At 39.3% G+C, this 18,320-nt stretch overlaps 1 protein-coding gene across 3 annotated transcripts in view; it reads right to left on the bottom strand.

The window, feature by feature from the left end:
* Positions 1 to 18,320, bottom strand: part of CLPB (caseinolytic mitochondrial matrix peptidase chaperone subunit B) — a 540,105-nt gene that overhangs the window by 291,842 nt on the left and 229,943 nt on the right. For all 3 annotated transcript variants that reach the window (XM_053708781.1, XM_053708783.1, XM_053708784.1), the window contains one exon: positions 6,485 to 6,599. In XM_053708781.1, the coding sequence (XP_053564756.1) occupies positions 6,485 to 6,599 (115 nt within the window). The remainder of the gene's footprint in view (positions 1 to 6,484; positions 6,600 to 18,320) is intronic.

Raw genomic sequence — 18,320 nt, 5'->3', positions numbered from 1 at the left:
TGTGTACCAAGGGTTAATACCAGGGAACAACGTCCTGCATAGGGAATCAGCAATTCACAAACCAGCCAGTTTTCAGGTTTAAAACAGAATGACATTTATTAAAGGCTAGATGCCTAGTATTTATACAGGTTTGACACCCCCCCCCTCCCAGATGGGGGTTGAAAGACTGTTGTACATTACATGGAGGGAACAAGCCCTTTGACATGATACAATAGAATTATATTACTTAAACACTTCAACCACAAGACACTCTTGGCCCTTCGTATCACTTAGGCGTTTTCTCTCTGAGGTGATCAAACAATAGAATGCTTAGCACTAATTAGATTATAGCTGGAGCCAGCAACTCTGTCTTTAGAAATTAGTTTCTTAGCTAAACACAATTAACTCCTTCAGTCCTGACAGAAGGGTCTGTCACAGTGTGAAGAGAGGACCAAGTAGCAGCCTTGCAAATCTGTTCCACATAAGCTTCATTTCTGAATGCCCATGAGGAAGCAACAGCCCTCGTGGAATGAGCCGTAACTCTCTCGGGAGGCTGCTGTCCAGCAGTCTCATATGCAAAACGTATGATACTCTTCAGCCAAAAAGAAAAAAGTAGCTGTAACTTTCTGTCCCTTACGTTTTCCTGAGAAAACCACAAACAAAGAAGAAGACTGATGAAAGTCCTTAGTCGCCTGCAGCTAAAACTTTAACGCACGGACCACATCCAAATTATGCAGAAGTCTTTCCTTCTGAGAAGGATTAGAACACAAGGAAGGAACAACAATCTCCTGATTAATGTTTCCATCAGAAACAACCTTAGGAAGAAATCCTAATTTAGTACGTAAAACTACCTTATCTGAATGGAAAATAAGATAAGGAGACTCGTACTGTAATGCCGAGAGCTCTGACACTCTCCGAGCAGAAGAAATAGCAACAAGAAATAAAAACTTTCCAAGATAACAACTTAATATCTAAGGAATGCATAGGCCCAAACAGAGCCCCTTGAAGAACTTTGATAACTAAATTAAGACTCCATGGAGGAGTAACTGGTTTGAACACAGGCCTGATCCTGACAGAATATCCGCCAGACGTTTGTGAAACAAAATAGATAAGGCCAAAATTTGCTTCTTTAGTGAACTCGTCAATAAATTCTCTTGGAGAAAGGACAAAATTCCAGGAATCCTAACTCTACTCCATGAGTAGCCCTTGGATTCACACCAATAGAGATATTTACGCCAAATCATGTGGGAAACCCTTTTAGTAACAGGCTTACGAGCCTGAATCATGGTCTCTATGAGTCAGAGACCCCCCCCCTGACCCTTACCTCTCGTAATATCAGAGAGAATTTCCGTTAAAACAGAACCAAACAAGGTCTTCCCCATGTAGGGAATGACAAAAAATGTATAGTCAGATGAGGCATTCGCAGTCTTAACGTTCTGCGGGCCTTATGACAAAGCCTGAAACCCTAGCTCCCAGTTTAAAAACCTTGAAGTGGAGCATCTGACATAAAGGCGTTGGCGAACTTAATTGCCTCAACCCTACCCTGGCTTCCTTCGAGAGGAGTGTCTGTCCTAATAGAACAGACGACGCATCAACCAGTATGCCACCGCACTGGTGACAAAGTAATGCAAACCGCAGGTAGTTGTAACTCTGACGTACACACAAACCCTGGGTAACATTGGAAAACCTCCATGATAGAGTCTGCTAAATCTGGAGAAAAGGGGATACCCAACTCCCTATCCTTCCAATCATCCTTGTAAAGATTGCTGGACTTAAAAGAATTGACTATGCCGGTGAAGTCGTCGTCCAGGTTAGTTCAAACCTCCTAAAATAACAAACGGAGGTGCTCAAGCTTAAACTGAAAGAAAACACTTCAGTATCTGACAAAGTCTGAGCTTTCCCCCTTAAATACTACCGAAGTATCCTCCTCTTCGTGCTTCAGGGAGGAAAATTCGGAATAGCTACTACTGTATTAGCAACATTTCCTCAAGCGTATTCCCTACAGCATGGGAAAAACAGACAATACATCAGATATCGCTTAAATGATCCTATGGAAGCAATGTCTTGACAAATAACTCCAGGTGAAGTTTGTGAGGAAGCGCAGGGCACTGCATGGGTGGGCTATAAAAAATGTTGTACATTTGAGAGAAAATATTTTATTCCTCTGGGAAAAAATCTCTCACAACATAGGGAAAACATGATTAATCAAATAAAAGTTTTTAAACATTTTAAAAAAATTAACATATAAAAAAACGTTACTGTCTCTTTAAATTTTAAAGAGTAACTCCTTTAATTAAGTGGCAGTTCTCTCACAACATAGGAAACAGAGACAAAATGATTAATCCAATAAAAATCTTATTTTTTTTAATAAAAATGAACACATAAAGACCATTACTGTCTCTTTAAATGTTAAAAAGTAACTTTCTTATCTGGGTGGGCAGAAATGACTTAATAGGTACATGAGGCATATGAATCTTTGCAAAACTCCCTCTACACCTCAGCTGAATCCAGCTAAGGTGCCTGTCAGTCTTTCTGCACAAATTGACTATAGCGCTCTAAACACAACCACCCTGAACTAAAGGTCTTGCTTTCTTCCGAAAAACGGAAGTACTAGAAAAAAAGGCGCTGTCTCCCAAGCGCAAGTATTCTGACCACAACTCCTCTTTCCTTCCGATAATCGGAAGCGCTAGAGAAGAGGTGCGCAACGAACTTGGCGCCACACAAGCTCCGCCCATCGTGGGCGTATCATTATTGATCTCTCGGTCGCCATTATTTTCAACCAAAATAAGCCCCAGGGAACAATTAGCAGACTGATCAGCTACTTTGCTATAAAGCTGCAAAATCCGACTGCCCAGTCTTTAAAGTGAAGAACCCTCACACTGTCTCATCGTTGCCAATATGTAATCTCCCGGTTGGTTATTATAAGTCATGAAACTGCCGGAAGAGGAGTCACCTGACCCATTTAGATCCAGTGCCTGCGTCCAAGCTGTCTTATTGTGTCCCTATATACTAGGACAATCTATACTGTAACTTCAAAGAGCTTACTTACAATGAGGTCTGTATAACAATAAAGTGCCCCAACTTTTTCTGAGTTTTTCTTACTACCCCCAGAATAAAGTCAGCACTTATCTCATCTTCTGCCTGACAGCAAGGCAGTCCCAGGCTTGAGAGGTCCTCTCCCTCCCATAGACCTGCAATTAAACGAAAGACCTGAGTAAATATCCCTCAGGTTTTCAGTGTAAGGGCAGCATAAGAATATGGGGGGCGCAGTGAGAATTATGTCCCACAAGTTCCCATTGCTCTAAAGCCACCAATGCTCTACAGAAGAGACTGATATGGACTACGGCTACACCCTAGAACAAAGCAGCACACTCTGGCACTACTTTAAAAATAATAAACTCTTGATTGAAGAATCTATACTAACACCTCACTTTACCTCTCCCTATCACTAACGTAGGCAAAGAGAATGACTGGAGTGGGAGGGAAGGGAGGAGCTATTTAACAGCTCTGCTGTGGTGCTCTTTGCCTCCTCCTGCTGACCAGGAGGTGAATATCCCATTAGTAATTAAGATGATCCGTGGACTCATCATGTCTTAAAAAAGAAAATGCGACAACTAGGCCCCACTAAATCCTTCAAGCAATTCTTCCGTCTTAGCCCCAGAGCCAATACCCAATACACGAAGCAGGGAGATCACATAAGAAACATGATTAAGGAACCCCCCTCTGTTCACAATCCCCCCTAAGGAAGGAACTATCCTATGATTCCCAGATCCGAACAGAGGAGTCTCACTGAGACCCATACCTATCTGTCACATAACAACATAACATTCATATTGATAAAATGAAACGATCTTACCGGAATCTACGCCATGGAACAGGAACATGGCTCCTCAGGTGTGACGGATAGTAGCGTTGCCTCCGTCATGGACTTGAGAGAAGACAGCAGGTAGCGAAGTGAAGGGTCGGCAATGCCAAGTGCTAGAGGAGCTGTTAATATGAATCAGGATGGTGTTGCAGAGAGAACTCCCACTGCATCTCCGGACTCTAACATTCGCCCAGGCCCTCACTGAGAGACTAACAGGACTAGTTAAAACTCCTCTCCCATTGCAAAGAGTACTACCCTCCATGAGAGACACACTTTAGGTAAAAATTAATAAAAGTATTTTCTTTAAAAAATAAAACTTCTGACACTTCTCTGCCAACCTCCTGAGATGAAAGGCAAAGAATGACTGGGGGATAGGGGAAGTGGGAGGAGTTTTTAAGCCTTTGGCTGGTGTGTCTTTGCCTCCTCCTGGTGGCAAGGTTCTTATTTCCCATAAGTAATTAATGCGGCTGTGGACTCTTTCCCATTAGGAAGAAAAAGCAGCCAATAGTCACAATATTTTCACATAGAAATTCTGTGGATTGTGGGTATTTCTTTGATTAAAGTAATAGAGGATAATATTTTTATACCATTTTCTCCTGAGGAGCAGATGCCACCCAAGTAACCCAATCCCAAGAAAGGCTAAAGATCCTTTTTAAGATTTCGCAGACCTATATTACTGCTGTCGTGTTTAATGTAAAGTGCTGTCTGTGTGCCGGTTATCAGTCAGTAGGCTGATTAGGGAAATTACTGCCAGAGGCTGACTGCAAAGTGGGCTAAATAAATATTAATATATATTCAGAGATCCACATGCATAATCTACATAGAAACTCAGTTAACTTCTGCCCTGCTGGAGAGCAATGATTGCTAGAACTTCACCAGTGACAAACGGTTAACTATTAAGATGCTGAGGGGATGAATAAAGCTCTGGTAGTATTAGTATACGTTTTGTGACTATACTTGTGGGTACCACAGCAAGTGCTCGTCTTCTTTACACTAATGATAAGAGTAACAGGATTTAAATCCTAAAGATGTGAGGAAACCTCTGATATCACAATAAATGTGAGACTAGCAGGCTAGATCATATTAATAAGGGGACGTCCTTTATCTCTCAATCTGAGAACCTCTCCACTTTCTTTTATTGAGGATATTCACTAAACTTTAGGGATCTTTCTCCAAATTGAAAAAAAGGTATGATTTGCAGAGGAAAACGTCTTCATTAGTGAATATACCCAGTATATATGTGTGTGTGAGTTCACTGCTCTGGACATGCTCGTTGTTGGTCTGATTTGTCACAACATGGTCATCTGACATGTGACAATCTCACATAACACAACCTGACATAAATGTTATACAGAGGCTTCAAGGTTTTTCATAAAGATTCACGTTTAGTAAGTTCATGTTTATATAGCAGTTTAAAGGGACACAAAATGCATGTCATACACCTCCTTCTTATAATGGGGGCTGCCATTTTGTAACCTAGATTACACTGTGCGTACCAGAAGGAGAGTTGCTGCAAACGGTACTGGAATGTAGCGAGAGCTAAATTTAAACATGGCAGCACCCATGACTAGCGGGAGGAAGGGAATAACCTCAGCGCTATGCTTATAAAATGTATTTAGTGTTTAATGTCCCTTTAAGCTCCCGATGTGAGAACAATATTACCTGTTGCAACATATTTCATCTTTTAATTCACTGCATGTAAAAGAGGGTTGCAATGCTCTGCGTTGTCACCAAAGAAGATATAATATGCAAATGAACACAAACCCCCCCCCCCCCACTTGCAGGCCAATTCGGTGCCACAATATGCTTTGTGATGATTTAGTGAGAGCCTCCTGAAAGCTACTTGCACCCTACTGGGCTATTTAGAACCAGATGATATAGGAGTGAGCCGCTTATGGAAGCAATAATATAGGGGTGGACAGAAGGACCGTTATGTGATCAGAAGTTAGAGCATCAGAGCAGCTAAGGATGAACAATATGAGAGGGGAAATGAAGTAGTGCTACCAGCATCTGTTGGCGCTCTACAAATAACGGATAATATTAATAACTACCAATGAGAAGCAGCGAGACCTTGCGAGTGAGCTAGTATAGGTGCCTTTTTCTGGGTCAGTATGGAAAACAAATGAAATATTTTCATAGGTCAGGTACAGAGCTTTGCTAAATTCTATTTAACAGTTTGTTCTCTCATTAGATCTGCTCTTGACTAGCTCAGAGTTTTTTTGGTACATAAACCACCTACAATGTAATCAAGCAGAGTAGGTAAGCGAGCGAGCACAACTAGGCTTAACCAGAGGCCGATCATGGAGACAGTCTCAGTTACGATGACTAGAATAGTAACAATAAGGTCAGTGCTGAATATTTCATTGAGAACCCCAGGGACAGATTCAGCAAATAGTGTGACAAGTTGGCACAGAGGGACAGAACGCACAAGGGGTGAGGTCTGGAGGACACCTCATAAACAGTTAACTTTAATTAACAGAAGCGAGGGGCCACAAAAACCTCTTAGGTTGCACTATATAGCCACTGAGTGTTATCAGTTTTAGATACTCTAGTCCTCTTCTCCTGTGCCTTCCTGTCAGACAGATTTGACCATATCCAGACTATATTGTTTTAGATCACGCTTCTGGGTATTTCACCAACCTGCGCCCACCGTGGCTATGGCACTTTCCTGGCCAACTATGTGCTCTTTCAGGCGCTGCTCCAGCGGAAATCTCCGTCGTTCCTCCATGTCTCTTCTCCTTTCCTCTTCCTGGAACTGGGTAAAGAACACAGATGATTAGACTATAGGAGTATTTGCCCTCTAATCATGGCTCCCGCCACCAAACCAAAGCAACGAGCTGAAGAGGTCAAAGTCAGTTGTTATTATTAAAGGAAGGAAACTAAAATAAAATTATTTAGCTTAAAACCTATAAAAACAGTTATTTCTGTGTGCCAGTAAAAAAATACTTGAGTCTATATACACACACTGCATACATTAAAGCATATTTTCCATGCTGTTCAAGACATTCCAGTATTTTCCTTGCCTATTCATAAAGAAACGCAACAGAACACACATCTCAAAATTCAAATTGATAGATTTGTATTTCCTTCTAATTAGTAAGGGCACTACATCCAACATTTTCAAGCAAAACATATATTTGTTTGAAACATATGCTTGTATTTTTTTATTTTATTTTTTAATAATTTTTATTGAGGTTCAATTCAAGGCTTACAAGTATTAAACATCAAGACATATCAGGCAATACAGAAATAAATGGTTACATGACTTCCATCAGATACATATCAGGCAATACAGAAATAAATGGTTACATGACTTCCATCAGATACATATCAGGCAATACAGAAATAAATGGTTACATGACTTCCATCAGATACATATCAGGCAATACAGAAATAAATGGTTACATGACTTCCATCAGATACATATCAGGCAATACAGAAATAAATGGTTACATGACTTCCATCAGATACATATCAGGCAATACAGAAATAAATGGTTTCATGACTTCCATCAGATACATATCAGGCAATACAGAAATAAATGGTTACATGACTTCCATCAGATACATATCAGGCAATACAGAAATAAATGGTTACATGACTTCCATCAGATACATATCAGGCAATACAGAAATAAATGGTTTCATGACTTCCATCAGATACATATCAGGCAATACAGAAATAAATGGTTACATGACTTCCATCAGATACATATCAGGCAATACAGAAATAAATGGTTACATAACTTCCATCAGATACATATCAGGCAATACAGAAATAAATGGTTTCATGACTTCCATCAGATACATATCAGGCAATGCAGAAATAAATGGCTACATGACTTCCATCAGATACATATCAGGCAATACAGAAATAAATGGTTACATGACTTCCATCAGATACATATCAGGCAATACAGAAATAAATGGTTACATGACTTCCATCAGATACATATCAGGCAATACAGAAATAAATGGTTACATGACTTCCATCAGATACATATCAAGAAATACAGAAATAAATGGTTACATGACTTCCATCAGATACATATCAGGCAATACAGAAATAAATGGTTACATGACTTCCATCAGATACATATCAGGATAGGTAAATATAACATGAATCTATGACTTTTGCATTTTGTATATAAAAAATATTTGCCATACAATCTGTATACCAACTGCATGTCATATGAGGCCAACTATATACATAATGAGTCGTTTTAGTTGGTAAACTGAGACAAAAGGAGACCACTCATGGGTCTCAAATGATGAACCTTTTTTTGTTTTTTATAGAATAGATAATAATATAAAACCAACTCTTAGTACAGTAGTTGAAATAGATTATATTCTGCATATGCTAGTAGCAAGGAACTTGTATCAATTTAAGATGAACTGTTAGGTGAAATCTTCAACTATATAGTAACATGCCTAACTGGTCAGAACGTTACCTACCTAAATTAGTAAGGATCCCAAAGGCACCCACAGGGCATATTTGAAAAATCTCGCCATATATAACATAACTTGCGGCAATTATGAACAATGAAAAATGAAATGATAGAGGCTAGTATGATGCATCTTGGAAATTTTAGGTTCCATAGAATAAATCTGACGATTCACATAACATTTTATCAAAATATAAACAAACTATCAGAAAGATAAAATGTGAGATTAGTTATTTGTATGACATTTTCCGCTGTGATAAAGGTACTGGTATTACTTCTTGCGACAAAGTATTAGGATATGCTATTATTAGTGGGATTTTATGAGAAAAAAAAAAACTATGTAGAACAATGACTCTTCAATCACAAATATAATAAACAAGTGGAACTAAGCAAGAGAGGGGATTTATACAAATTTAGTAGTAGTAAACACCTGGCATGGAACTAAATAATAGAGGGACTTTATATAAGTTTAATATTATTATGTGGAAAAATCTCAAAACTAACCTGTCTGCCATAATGCCCTGTACTGGACCACCACGCCGCCTCGGCCACTGACTGCACGACAGGCAGCACAGAACATACCGCTGAGAATATATAAAGTACTGAATTCTGTGTTAGAAGTGGACCCAGGATCTGTCATTATCTACTGCTCCAGGAACTTTCTCTGAAAAAATGCTCATTAAGTTCCATAGAAAGTAAAACTATATGGCATATACGTGTGAGTTGTCAACTATATAAAGGATATTACCAGCCTTTTTATAACAGCCGTGTGTCTCCCTACTGATATGAATCAGCTACCTTACACTAAAGGATCACTTGGTGAGCAATAACAATATAACCAGCCCTTCATGATTTGCATATATACCGTTTAAGATCCTCTTATCACATGATAATATCTCTGGCTGATATAACTATAAGATGTCATACTAAAATAAACTATAGATGATCTGTAGTTCACAGAAATAAACATTAACTAGTTAAACATAACATACAGTCATTTAGTCAAACCCGACCCAGCAATAATTGTAGGAACACATGTAAACACATACAGGCAAAGTAGGTGAGATCACATAGTCGTGCCAGTCCAATTTCCAAACCACAAGACATGGGAACTGTGTGGTTGTATAGAAAGCTTAGCATAAGTTCCTGTAAAGCAAAACTAGACCCAGGGTGGAATGGCTATATGCCCAACTAAAGATAAGTACCCTAATGGGCCTGTAAATAGTTAACACAAATGACTATATATTAACCCCTATCTCTCTAAGGGGGACTACGGTAAGTTAGTGTCAATGGCACCCGCTGGAGGAGTCTGCAGAACAGATAAGTCTGAAAGCTTAATTATACAGTGTCCCCCGGTAAGCAGATACAGATGGTTACTTAACTTTATCCCTCTCCAGATCTTTGAGATGTGTATGGGCCAGCATGCACATGATCGCCAAGACTGGGTCCAAAATACAACATGGAAGGAAATGAATCAATGGTATATGTCTCTCCAAACAGCTGCAGAGGCTGTACAGTCGATTCAACACAGCCTACTCCCTCTCCACACAAAAGGGCTTACGGCTGAAGTATGTATAAAAATGAACTCAGCAAGGCGTCCTTGTGTGTGTCCATCGCAATCTGTGAAGCATGGAAACTTAGTTTTGCTGTGTGTTGAGCAGGCTGTAGTGTCCGCCATGATGATGGAGCCGAAATCTATTTGAGAGGCTATTTTGCCGGTGTCAATCGACACATGTATCAAGTTGGCATCTCCATATTGATCCATACGAACTTCGCCACTTAAGTGTGCACCTTCATTAGGCATATCCCCTTCTCTTGTATCAGGCTGATCACTGTTTGCGATGTAAGTGAAAGCCATCAACAGCGATCGTTTCACTCTAGCAAAATGATCCTCCACGATCAAAAGCAGTTCATCCTCCCACATGGCCGCCATCTGTATAACCCTTGAAGGAGAACGACTCACCACAAGTCACGTATAGCAAACAGTTACTGCATTGAATGGTGCCGATTAGTTGATAGTATCAAGGGTAGGTAAACTCTGAAAAAGTCTAAGAACAGTCTAATGTTGACTGTAGTTACCCGCGGCCAGGCGGGGGGGGGGGGAGCTGAGATCCGTTGTTAGTCCGCCGCCAAGAGCCTCAGCGGTCCAGTTCAGGAGATAGCAGTCATAGAAACAACAAACAAAGTGTCAACAAGATCCTCCGATCCCACAGCATAGATATACAATATTTTTATAACAAGTTGGCCTGGTGTTGCATAGACAATCGGCGGATTATCTATCTCATGCCAGGAGCTCCTGAAATTGCGAGCATTCATGGCCGCCTCCTAGACACGCCCCCCATATGCTTGTATTTTTGTTTGTAAACCACATGAAAGTTGTTTTTTGGTCATTTAATCAGCCTTGTTATAAAAATAACGTAAAACCGTTGCCTTTCATGCTTCAGGTATATGTAATAATGTTGTTGTGGATGCTGTTATGAAGAATCGTTGCTATAAAACACATAGATACTTTTTTTGGATGGGCTGCTGTCCTGGCTATTCTCACGCATTGCTTACAGCCGTGTTTGCCAGCAAGTAGATAAGAAACGTTGGTAGCGCAATTTCTAGTGAGTCTGAGCATAAAACAAATCTGCTAGTGTTTTTGAATAGCAAATTGCGCACATTACACCGGTAACATTCTACAACCTTACCGTGTGAAAACGTAGCCCCTTTTAAAGCAGTTTTGGAATGATGTGCGTCTGTATTTCAAGTGGATTTTAAGGGGATATGAAAGCTAAAAAATGTATTTAGTAATTCAGACAGAGTATATCATTTTTAAAAAGTTTCCAGTTTACTTATATTACCAAATGTGCTCCTCTCTCGTGATATTCTGTGTTAAAGAGATACCTAGGCAGGCACCTGTAGTACTATATTGCAGAAAATAGTGTTGCTATTTAGTGCTCTTCCAAATGGATAACATTCTTGCAAAACTGCTGACATATAAATGTCCCAGATACGTGTACACGCCTGAGCTTTCATCACTGATTTTCAACAAAAGATACCAAGAGAACTAAGACAAATTTGACAAATTTGACAATAGAAGTAAATTATAACATTGTTTAACAATACATGCTCTATTGAGAAATAAAAATGTTTCATGTCCCTTTAAGCAGAGTGCAATACGCTTGATTTTGAACAGGGCTGTATGTGTTTAAATTGATGCTAAACCCATTTTTTTCTTTTCTTTCATGATTCAGACAGAGAAGCAATTCTAAGCAACTTTCTAATGTACTTCTATAATCAATTTGTCTTCGTTCTCTTGGTATCTTTATTTGAAAAAAACATAATTTATGTAAGAACTTACCTGATAAATTCATTTCTTTCATATTAACAAGAGTCCATGAGCTAGTGACGTATGGGATATACATTCCTACCAGGAGGGGCAAAGTTTCCCAAACCTTAAAATGCCTATAAATACACCCCTCACCACACCCACAAATCAGTTTAACGAATAGCCAAGAAGTGGGGTGATAAGAAAAAGTGCGAAGCATATAAAATAAGGAATTGGAATAATTGTGCTTTATACAAAAAAATCATAACCACCACAAAAAAGGGTGGGCCTCATGGACTCTTGTTAATATGAAAGAAATGAATTTATCAGGTAAGTTCTTACATAAATTATGTTTTCTTTCATGTAATTAACAAGAGTCCATGAGCTAGTGACGTATGGGATAATGACTACCCAAGATGTGGATCTTTCCACACAAGAGTCACTAGAGAGGGAGGGAGAAAATAAAGACAGCCAATTCCTGCTGAAAATAATCCACACCCAAAATAAAGTTTAACGAAAAACATAAGCAGAAGATTCAAACTGAAACCGCTGCCTGAAGAACTTTTCTACCAAAAACTGCTTCAGAAGAAGAAAATACATCAAAATGGTAGAATTTAGTAAAAGTATGCAAAGAAGACCAAGTTGCTGCTTTGCAGATCTGGTCAACCGAAGCTTCATTCCTAAACGCCCAGGAAGTAGATACTGACCTAGTAGAATGAGCTGTAATTCTTTGAGGCGGAGTTTTACCCGACTCAACATAGGCAAGATGAATTAAAGATTTCAACCAAGATGCCAAAGAAATGGCAGAAGCTTTCTGGCCTTTCCTAGAACCGGAAAAGATAACAAATAGACTAGAAGTCTTACGGAAAGATTTCGTAGCTTCAACATAATATTTCAAAGCTCTAACAACATCCAAAGAATGCAATGATTTCTCCTTAGAATTCTTAGGATTAGGACATAATGAAGGAACCACAATTTCTCTACTAATGTTGTTGGAATTCACAACTTTAGGTAAAAATTCAAAAGAAGTTCGCAACACCGCCTTATCCTGATGAAAAATCAGAAAAGGAGACTCACATGAAAGAGCAGATAATTCAGAAACTCTTCTAGCAGAAGAGATAGCCAAAAGGAACAAAACTTTCCAAGAAAGTAATTTAATGTCCAATGAATGCATAGGTTCAAACGGAGGAGCTTGAAGAGCTCCCAGAACCAAATTCAAACTCCAAGGAGGAGAAATTGACTTAATGACAGGTTTTATACGAACCAAAGCTTGTACAAAACAATGAATATCAGGAAGAATAGCAATCTTTCTGTGAAAAAGAACAGAAAGAGCAGAGATTTGTCCTTTCAAAGAACTTGCGGACAAACCCTTATCCAAACCATCCTGAAGAAATTGTAAAATTCTCGGTATTCTAAAAGAATGCCAAGAAAAATGATGAGAAAGACACCAAGAAATATAAGTCTTCCAGACTCTATAATATATCTCTCGAGATACAGATTTACGAGCCTGTAACATAGTATTAATCACGGAGTCAGAGAAACCTCTATGACCAAGAATCAAGCGTTCAATCTCCATACCTTTAAATTTAAGGATTTCAGATCCGGATGGAAAAAAGGACCTTGTGACAGAAGGTCTGGTCTTAACGGAAGAGTCCATGGCTGGCAAGATGCCATCCAGACAAGATCCGCATACCAAAACCTGTGAGGCCATGCCGGAGCTATTAGCAGAACAAACGAGCATTCCCTCAGAATCTTGGAGATTACTCTTGGAAGAAGAACTAGAGGCGGAAAGATATAGGCAGGATGATACTTCCAAGGAAGTGATAATGCATCCACTGCCTCCGCCTGAGGATCCCGGGATCTGGACAGATACCTGGGAAGTTTCTTGTTTAGATGAGAGGCCATCAGATCTATCTCTGGGAGCCCCCACAATTGAACAATCTGAAGAAATACCTCTGGGTGAAGAGACCATTCGCCCGGATGCAACGTTTAGCGACTGAGATAATCCGCTTCCCAATTGTCTACACCTGGGATATGAACCGCAGAGATTAGACAGGAGCTGGATTCCGCCCAAACCAAAATTCGAGATACTTCTTTCATAGCCAGAGGACTGTGAGTCCCTCCTTGATGATTGATGTATGCCACAGTTGTGACATTGTCTGTCTGAAAACAACTGAACGATTCTCTCTTCAGAAGAGGCCAAAACTGAAGAGCTCTGAAAATTGCACGGAGTTCCAAAATATTGATCGGTAATCTCACCTCCTGAGATTCCCAAACTCCTTGTGCCGTCAGAGATCCCCACACAGCTCCCCAACCTGTGAGACTTGCATCTGTTGAAATTACAGTCCAGGTCGGAAGAACAAAAGAAGCCCCCTGAATTAAACGATGGTGATCTGTCCACCACGTTAGAGAGTGTCGAACAATCGGTTTTAAAGATATTAATTGAGATATCTTCGTGTAATCCCTGCACCATTGGTTCAGCATACAGAGCTGAAGAGGTCGCATGTGAAAACGAGCAAAGGGGATCGCGTCCGATGCAGCAGTCATAAGACCTAGAATTTCCATGCATAAGGCTACCGAAGGGAATGATTGTGACTGAAGGTTTCGACAAGCTGTAATCAATTTTAGACGTCTCTTGTCTGTTAAAGACAGAGTCATGGACACTGAATCTATCTGGAAACCCAGAAAGGTTACCCTTGTTTGAGGAATCAAAGAACTTTTTAGTAAATTGATCCTCCAACCATGATCTTGAAGAAACAACACAAGTCGATTCGTATGAGACTCTGCTAAATGTAAAGACGGAGCAAGTACCAAGATATCGTCTAAATAAGGAAATACCACAATACCCTGTTCTCTGATTACAGACAGAAGGGCACCGAGAATCTTTGTGAAAATTCTTGGAGCTGTAGCAAGGCCAAACGGTAGAGCCACAAATTGGTAATGCTTGTCTAGAAAAGAGAATCTCAGGAACTGATAATGATCTGGATGAATCGGAATATGCAGATATGCATCCTGTAAATCTATTGTGGACATATAATTCCCTTGCTGAACAAAAGGCAATATAGTCCTTACAGTTACCATCTTGAACGTTGGTATCCTTACATAGCGATTCAATAATTTTAGATCCAGAACTGGTCTGAAGGAATTCTCCTTCTTTGGTACAATGAAGAGATTTGAATAAAACCCCATCCCCTGTTCCGGAACTGGAACTGGCATAATTACTCCAGCCAACTCTAGATCTGAAACACAATTCAGAAATGCTTGAGCTTTCACTGGATTTACTGGGACATGGGAAAGAAAAAATCTCTTTGCAGGAGGTCTCATCTTGAAACCAATTCTGTACCCTTCTGAAACAATGTTCTGAATCCAAAGATTGTGAACAGAATTGATCCAAATTTCTTTGAAAAAACGTAACCTGCCCCCTACCAGCGGAACTGGAATGAGGGCCGTACCTTCATGTGAACTTAGAAGCAGGCTTTGCCTTTCTAGCAGGCTTGGATTTATTCCAGACTGGAGATGGTTTCCAAACTGAAACTGCTCCTGAGGACGAAGGATCAGGCTTTTGTTCTTTGTTGAAACGAAAGGATCGAAAACGATTGTTAGCCCTGTTTTTACCTTTAGACTTTTTATCCTGTGGAAAAAAAGTTCCTTTCCCACCAGTAACAGTTGAAATAATAGAATCCAACTGAGAACCAAATAATTTGTTTCCCTGGAAAGAAATGGAAAGTAGAGTTGATTTAGAAGCCATATCAGCATTCCAAGTCTTAAGCCATAAAGCTCTTCTGGCTAAGATAGCCAGAGACATAAATCTAACATCAACTCTAATAATATCAAAAATGGCATCACAGATGAAATTATTAGCATGCTGGAGAAGAATAATAATATCATGAGAATCACGATTTGTTACTTGTTGCGCTAGAGTTTCCAACCAAAAAGTTGAAGCTGCAGCAACATCAGCCAATGATATAGCAGGTCTAAGAAGATTACCTGAACATAGATAAGCTTTTCTTAGAAAAGATTCAATTTTTCTATCTAAAGGATCCTTAAACGAGGTACCATCTGATGTAGGAATGGTAGTACGTTTAGCAAGGGTAGAAATAGCCCCATCAACTTTAGGGATTTTGTCCCAAAATTCTAACCTGTCAGGCGGAACAGGATATAATTGCTTAAAACGTTTAGAAAGAGTAAATGAATTACCCAATCTATCCCATTCCTTAGCAATTACTGCAGAAATAGCATTAGGAACAGGAAAGACTTCTGGAATAACCGCAGGAGCTTTAAAAACCTTATCTAAACGTATAGAATTAGTATCAAGAGGACTAGAATCCTCTATTTCTAAAGCAATTAGTACTTCTTTAAGTAAAGAGCGAATAAATTCCATCTTAAATAAATATGAAGATTTATCAGCATCAATCTCTGAGACAGAATCCTCTGAACCAGAAGAGTCCAAAGAATCAGAATGATGGTGTTCATTTAAAAATTCATCTGTAGAAAGAGAAGATTTAAAAGACTTTTTACGTTTACTAGAAGGAGAAATAACAGACAAAGCCTTCTTTATGGATTCAGAAACAAAATCTCTTATGTTATCAGGAACATTCTGCACCTTAGATGTTGAGGGAACTGCAACAGGCAATGGTACATCACTAAAGGAAATATTATCTGCATTAACAAGTTTGTCATGACATTTAATACAAACAACAGCTGGAGGAATAGCTACCAAAAGTTTACAGCAGATACACTTAGCTTTGGTAGATCCAGCAGGCAGAGGTTTTCCTGTAGTATCTTCTGGCTCAGATGCAACGTGAGACATCTTGCAATATGTAAGAGAAAAAACAACATATAAAGCAAAATAGATCAAATTCCTTATAAGACAGTTTCAGGAATGGGAAAAAAAAATGCCAAACATCAAGCTTCTAGCAACCAGAAGCAAATGAAAAATGAGACTGAAATAATGTGGAGACAAAAGCGACGCCCATATTTTTTGGCGCCAAGAAAGACGCCCACATTATTTGGCGCCTAAATGCTTTTTGCGCCAAAAATGACGCAACATCCGGAACGCCGACATTTTTGGCGCAAAATAACGTCAAAAAATGACGCAACTTCCGGCGACACGTATGACGCCGGAAACGGAAATGAATTTTTGCGCCAAAAAAGTCCGCGCCAAAAATGACGCAATAAAATGAAGCATTTTCAGCCCCCGCGAGCCTAACAGCCCACAGGGAAAAAGTCAAATTTTTGAGGTAAGAAAAAATATGATAATTAAAGCATAATCCCAAATATGAAACTGACTGTCTGGAAATAAGGAAAGTTGAACATTCTGAGTCAAGGCAAATAAATGTTTGAATACATATATTTAGAACTTTATAAATAAAGTGCCCAACCATAGCTTAGAGTGTCACAGAAAATAAGACTTACTTACCCCAGGACACTCATCTACATGTTTGTAGAAAGCCAAACCAGTACTGAAACGAGAATCAGTAGAGGTAATGGTAAATATAAGAGTATATCGTCGATCTGAAAAGGGAGGTAAGAGATGAATCTCTACGACCGATAACAGAGAACCTTATGAAATAGACCCCGTAGAAGGAGATCACTGCATTCAATAGGCAATACTCTCCTCACATCCCTCTGACATTCACTGCACGCTGAGAGGAAAACCGGGCTCCAACTTGCTGCGGAGCGCATATCAACGTAGAATCTAGCACAAACTTACTTCACCACCTCCCTTGGAGGCAAAGTTTGTAAAACTGATTTGTGGGTGTGGTGAGGGGTGTATTTATAGGCATTTTAAGGTTTGGGAAACTTTGCCCCTCCTGGTAGGAATGTATATCCCATACGTCACTAGCTCATGGACTCTTGTTAATTACATGAAAGAAAACAGGAATATAAGCTTAGGAGCCGGACCATTTTTGTTTCAGCACCTGGGTAACGCTTGCTGATCGGTGACTAAATTTAGTATCCAGTTTATTTAGTTTAGTATCCCTTTAAGTTATTGTCGGCAGCAGATGCTCTGCTAGGCTGGCAATGCATTGCTGTTCCTTTATGGGGAGGTTAAACACATAGTTACAGACAAGCATTTGTACAATAATGAAATGCTCCAATGAATCGCAGCATTTTATTGCTACACTATTATATTCTTTTAATAACTCACAATGTGAAGGCTCAGGATTTTAATAAAACGTTAACATTTAAGATAGAGCATGCAACTTTAAAGGGACATTAAACCCAATAATTTTATTTTATTTTTAAGATAGAGAAAACAATTTAAAAAAACATTCCAATTTACTTCTATTATTTAATTTGCTTCATCCTTCAGATATTTCTTTTTAAGAAATAGCAATGCACATGGGTGAGCCAATCACATGTGGCATCTATGTGCAGCCACCAATCAAGCAGCTACTGTGCCTATCTAGATACGCTGTTCAACAAAATATATCAAGAGAATGAAGCAAAATAGATAATAAAAGTAAATTGGAAAGTTGTATAAAATGGCATGCTCTTTCTAAATCATGAAAGAAAAAATTTGGGTTTCATGTCCCTTTAAAATAACTTTCCAATTTACTTCTGTTAAAATTTGCTCTGTTTTCTTGGCATAATTTGTTGATCAGTAGGCTCAGGAGCCGCAATATACTGCTGGGAGCTAGCTGAATTACAGAGAGGCAAATTTGTATAGTCCCCAGCAGTGCCTTCATGCTCATGAGCTTATTTAGATATTCTCTTAA

Source organism: Bombina bombina, chromosome 3 (genome assembly GCF_027579735.1).
Source record: "Bombina bombina isolate aBomBom1 chromosome 3, aBomBom1.pri, whole genome shotgun sequence".
Taxonomy (NCBI): Eukaryota; Metazoa; Chordata; class Amphibia; order Anura; family Bombinatoridae; genus Bombina; species Bombina bombina.
Note: the sequence above shows the minus strand (reverse complement) of the source record. Positions and strands in the feature narration are given on the sequence as shown.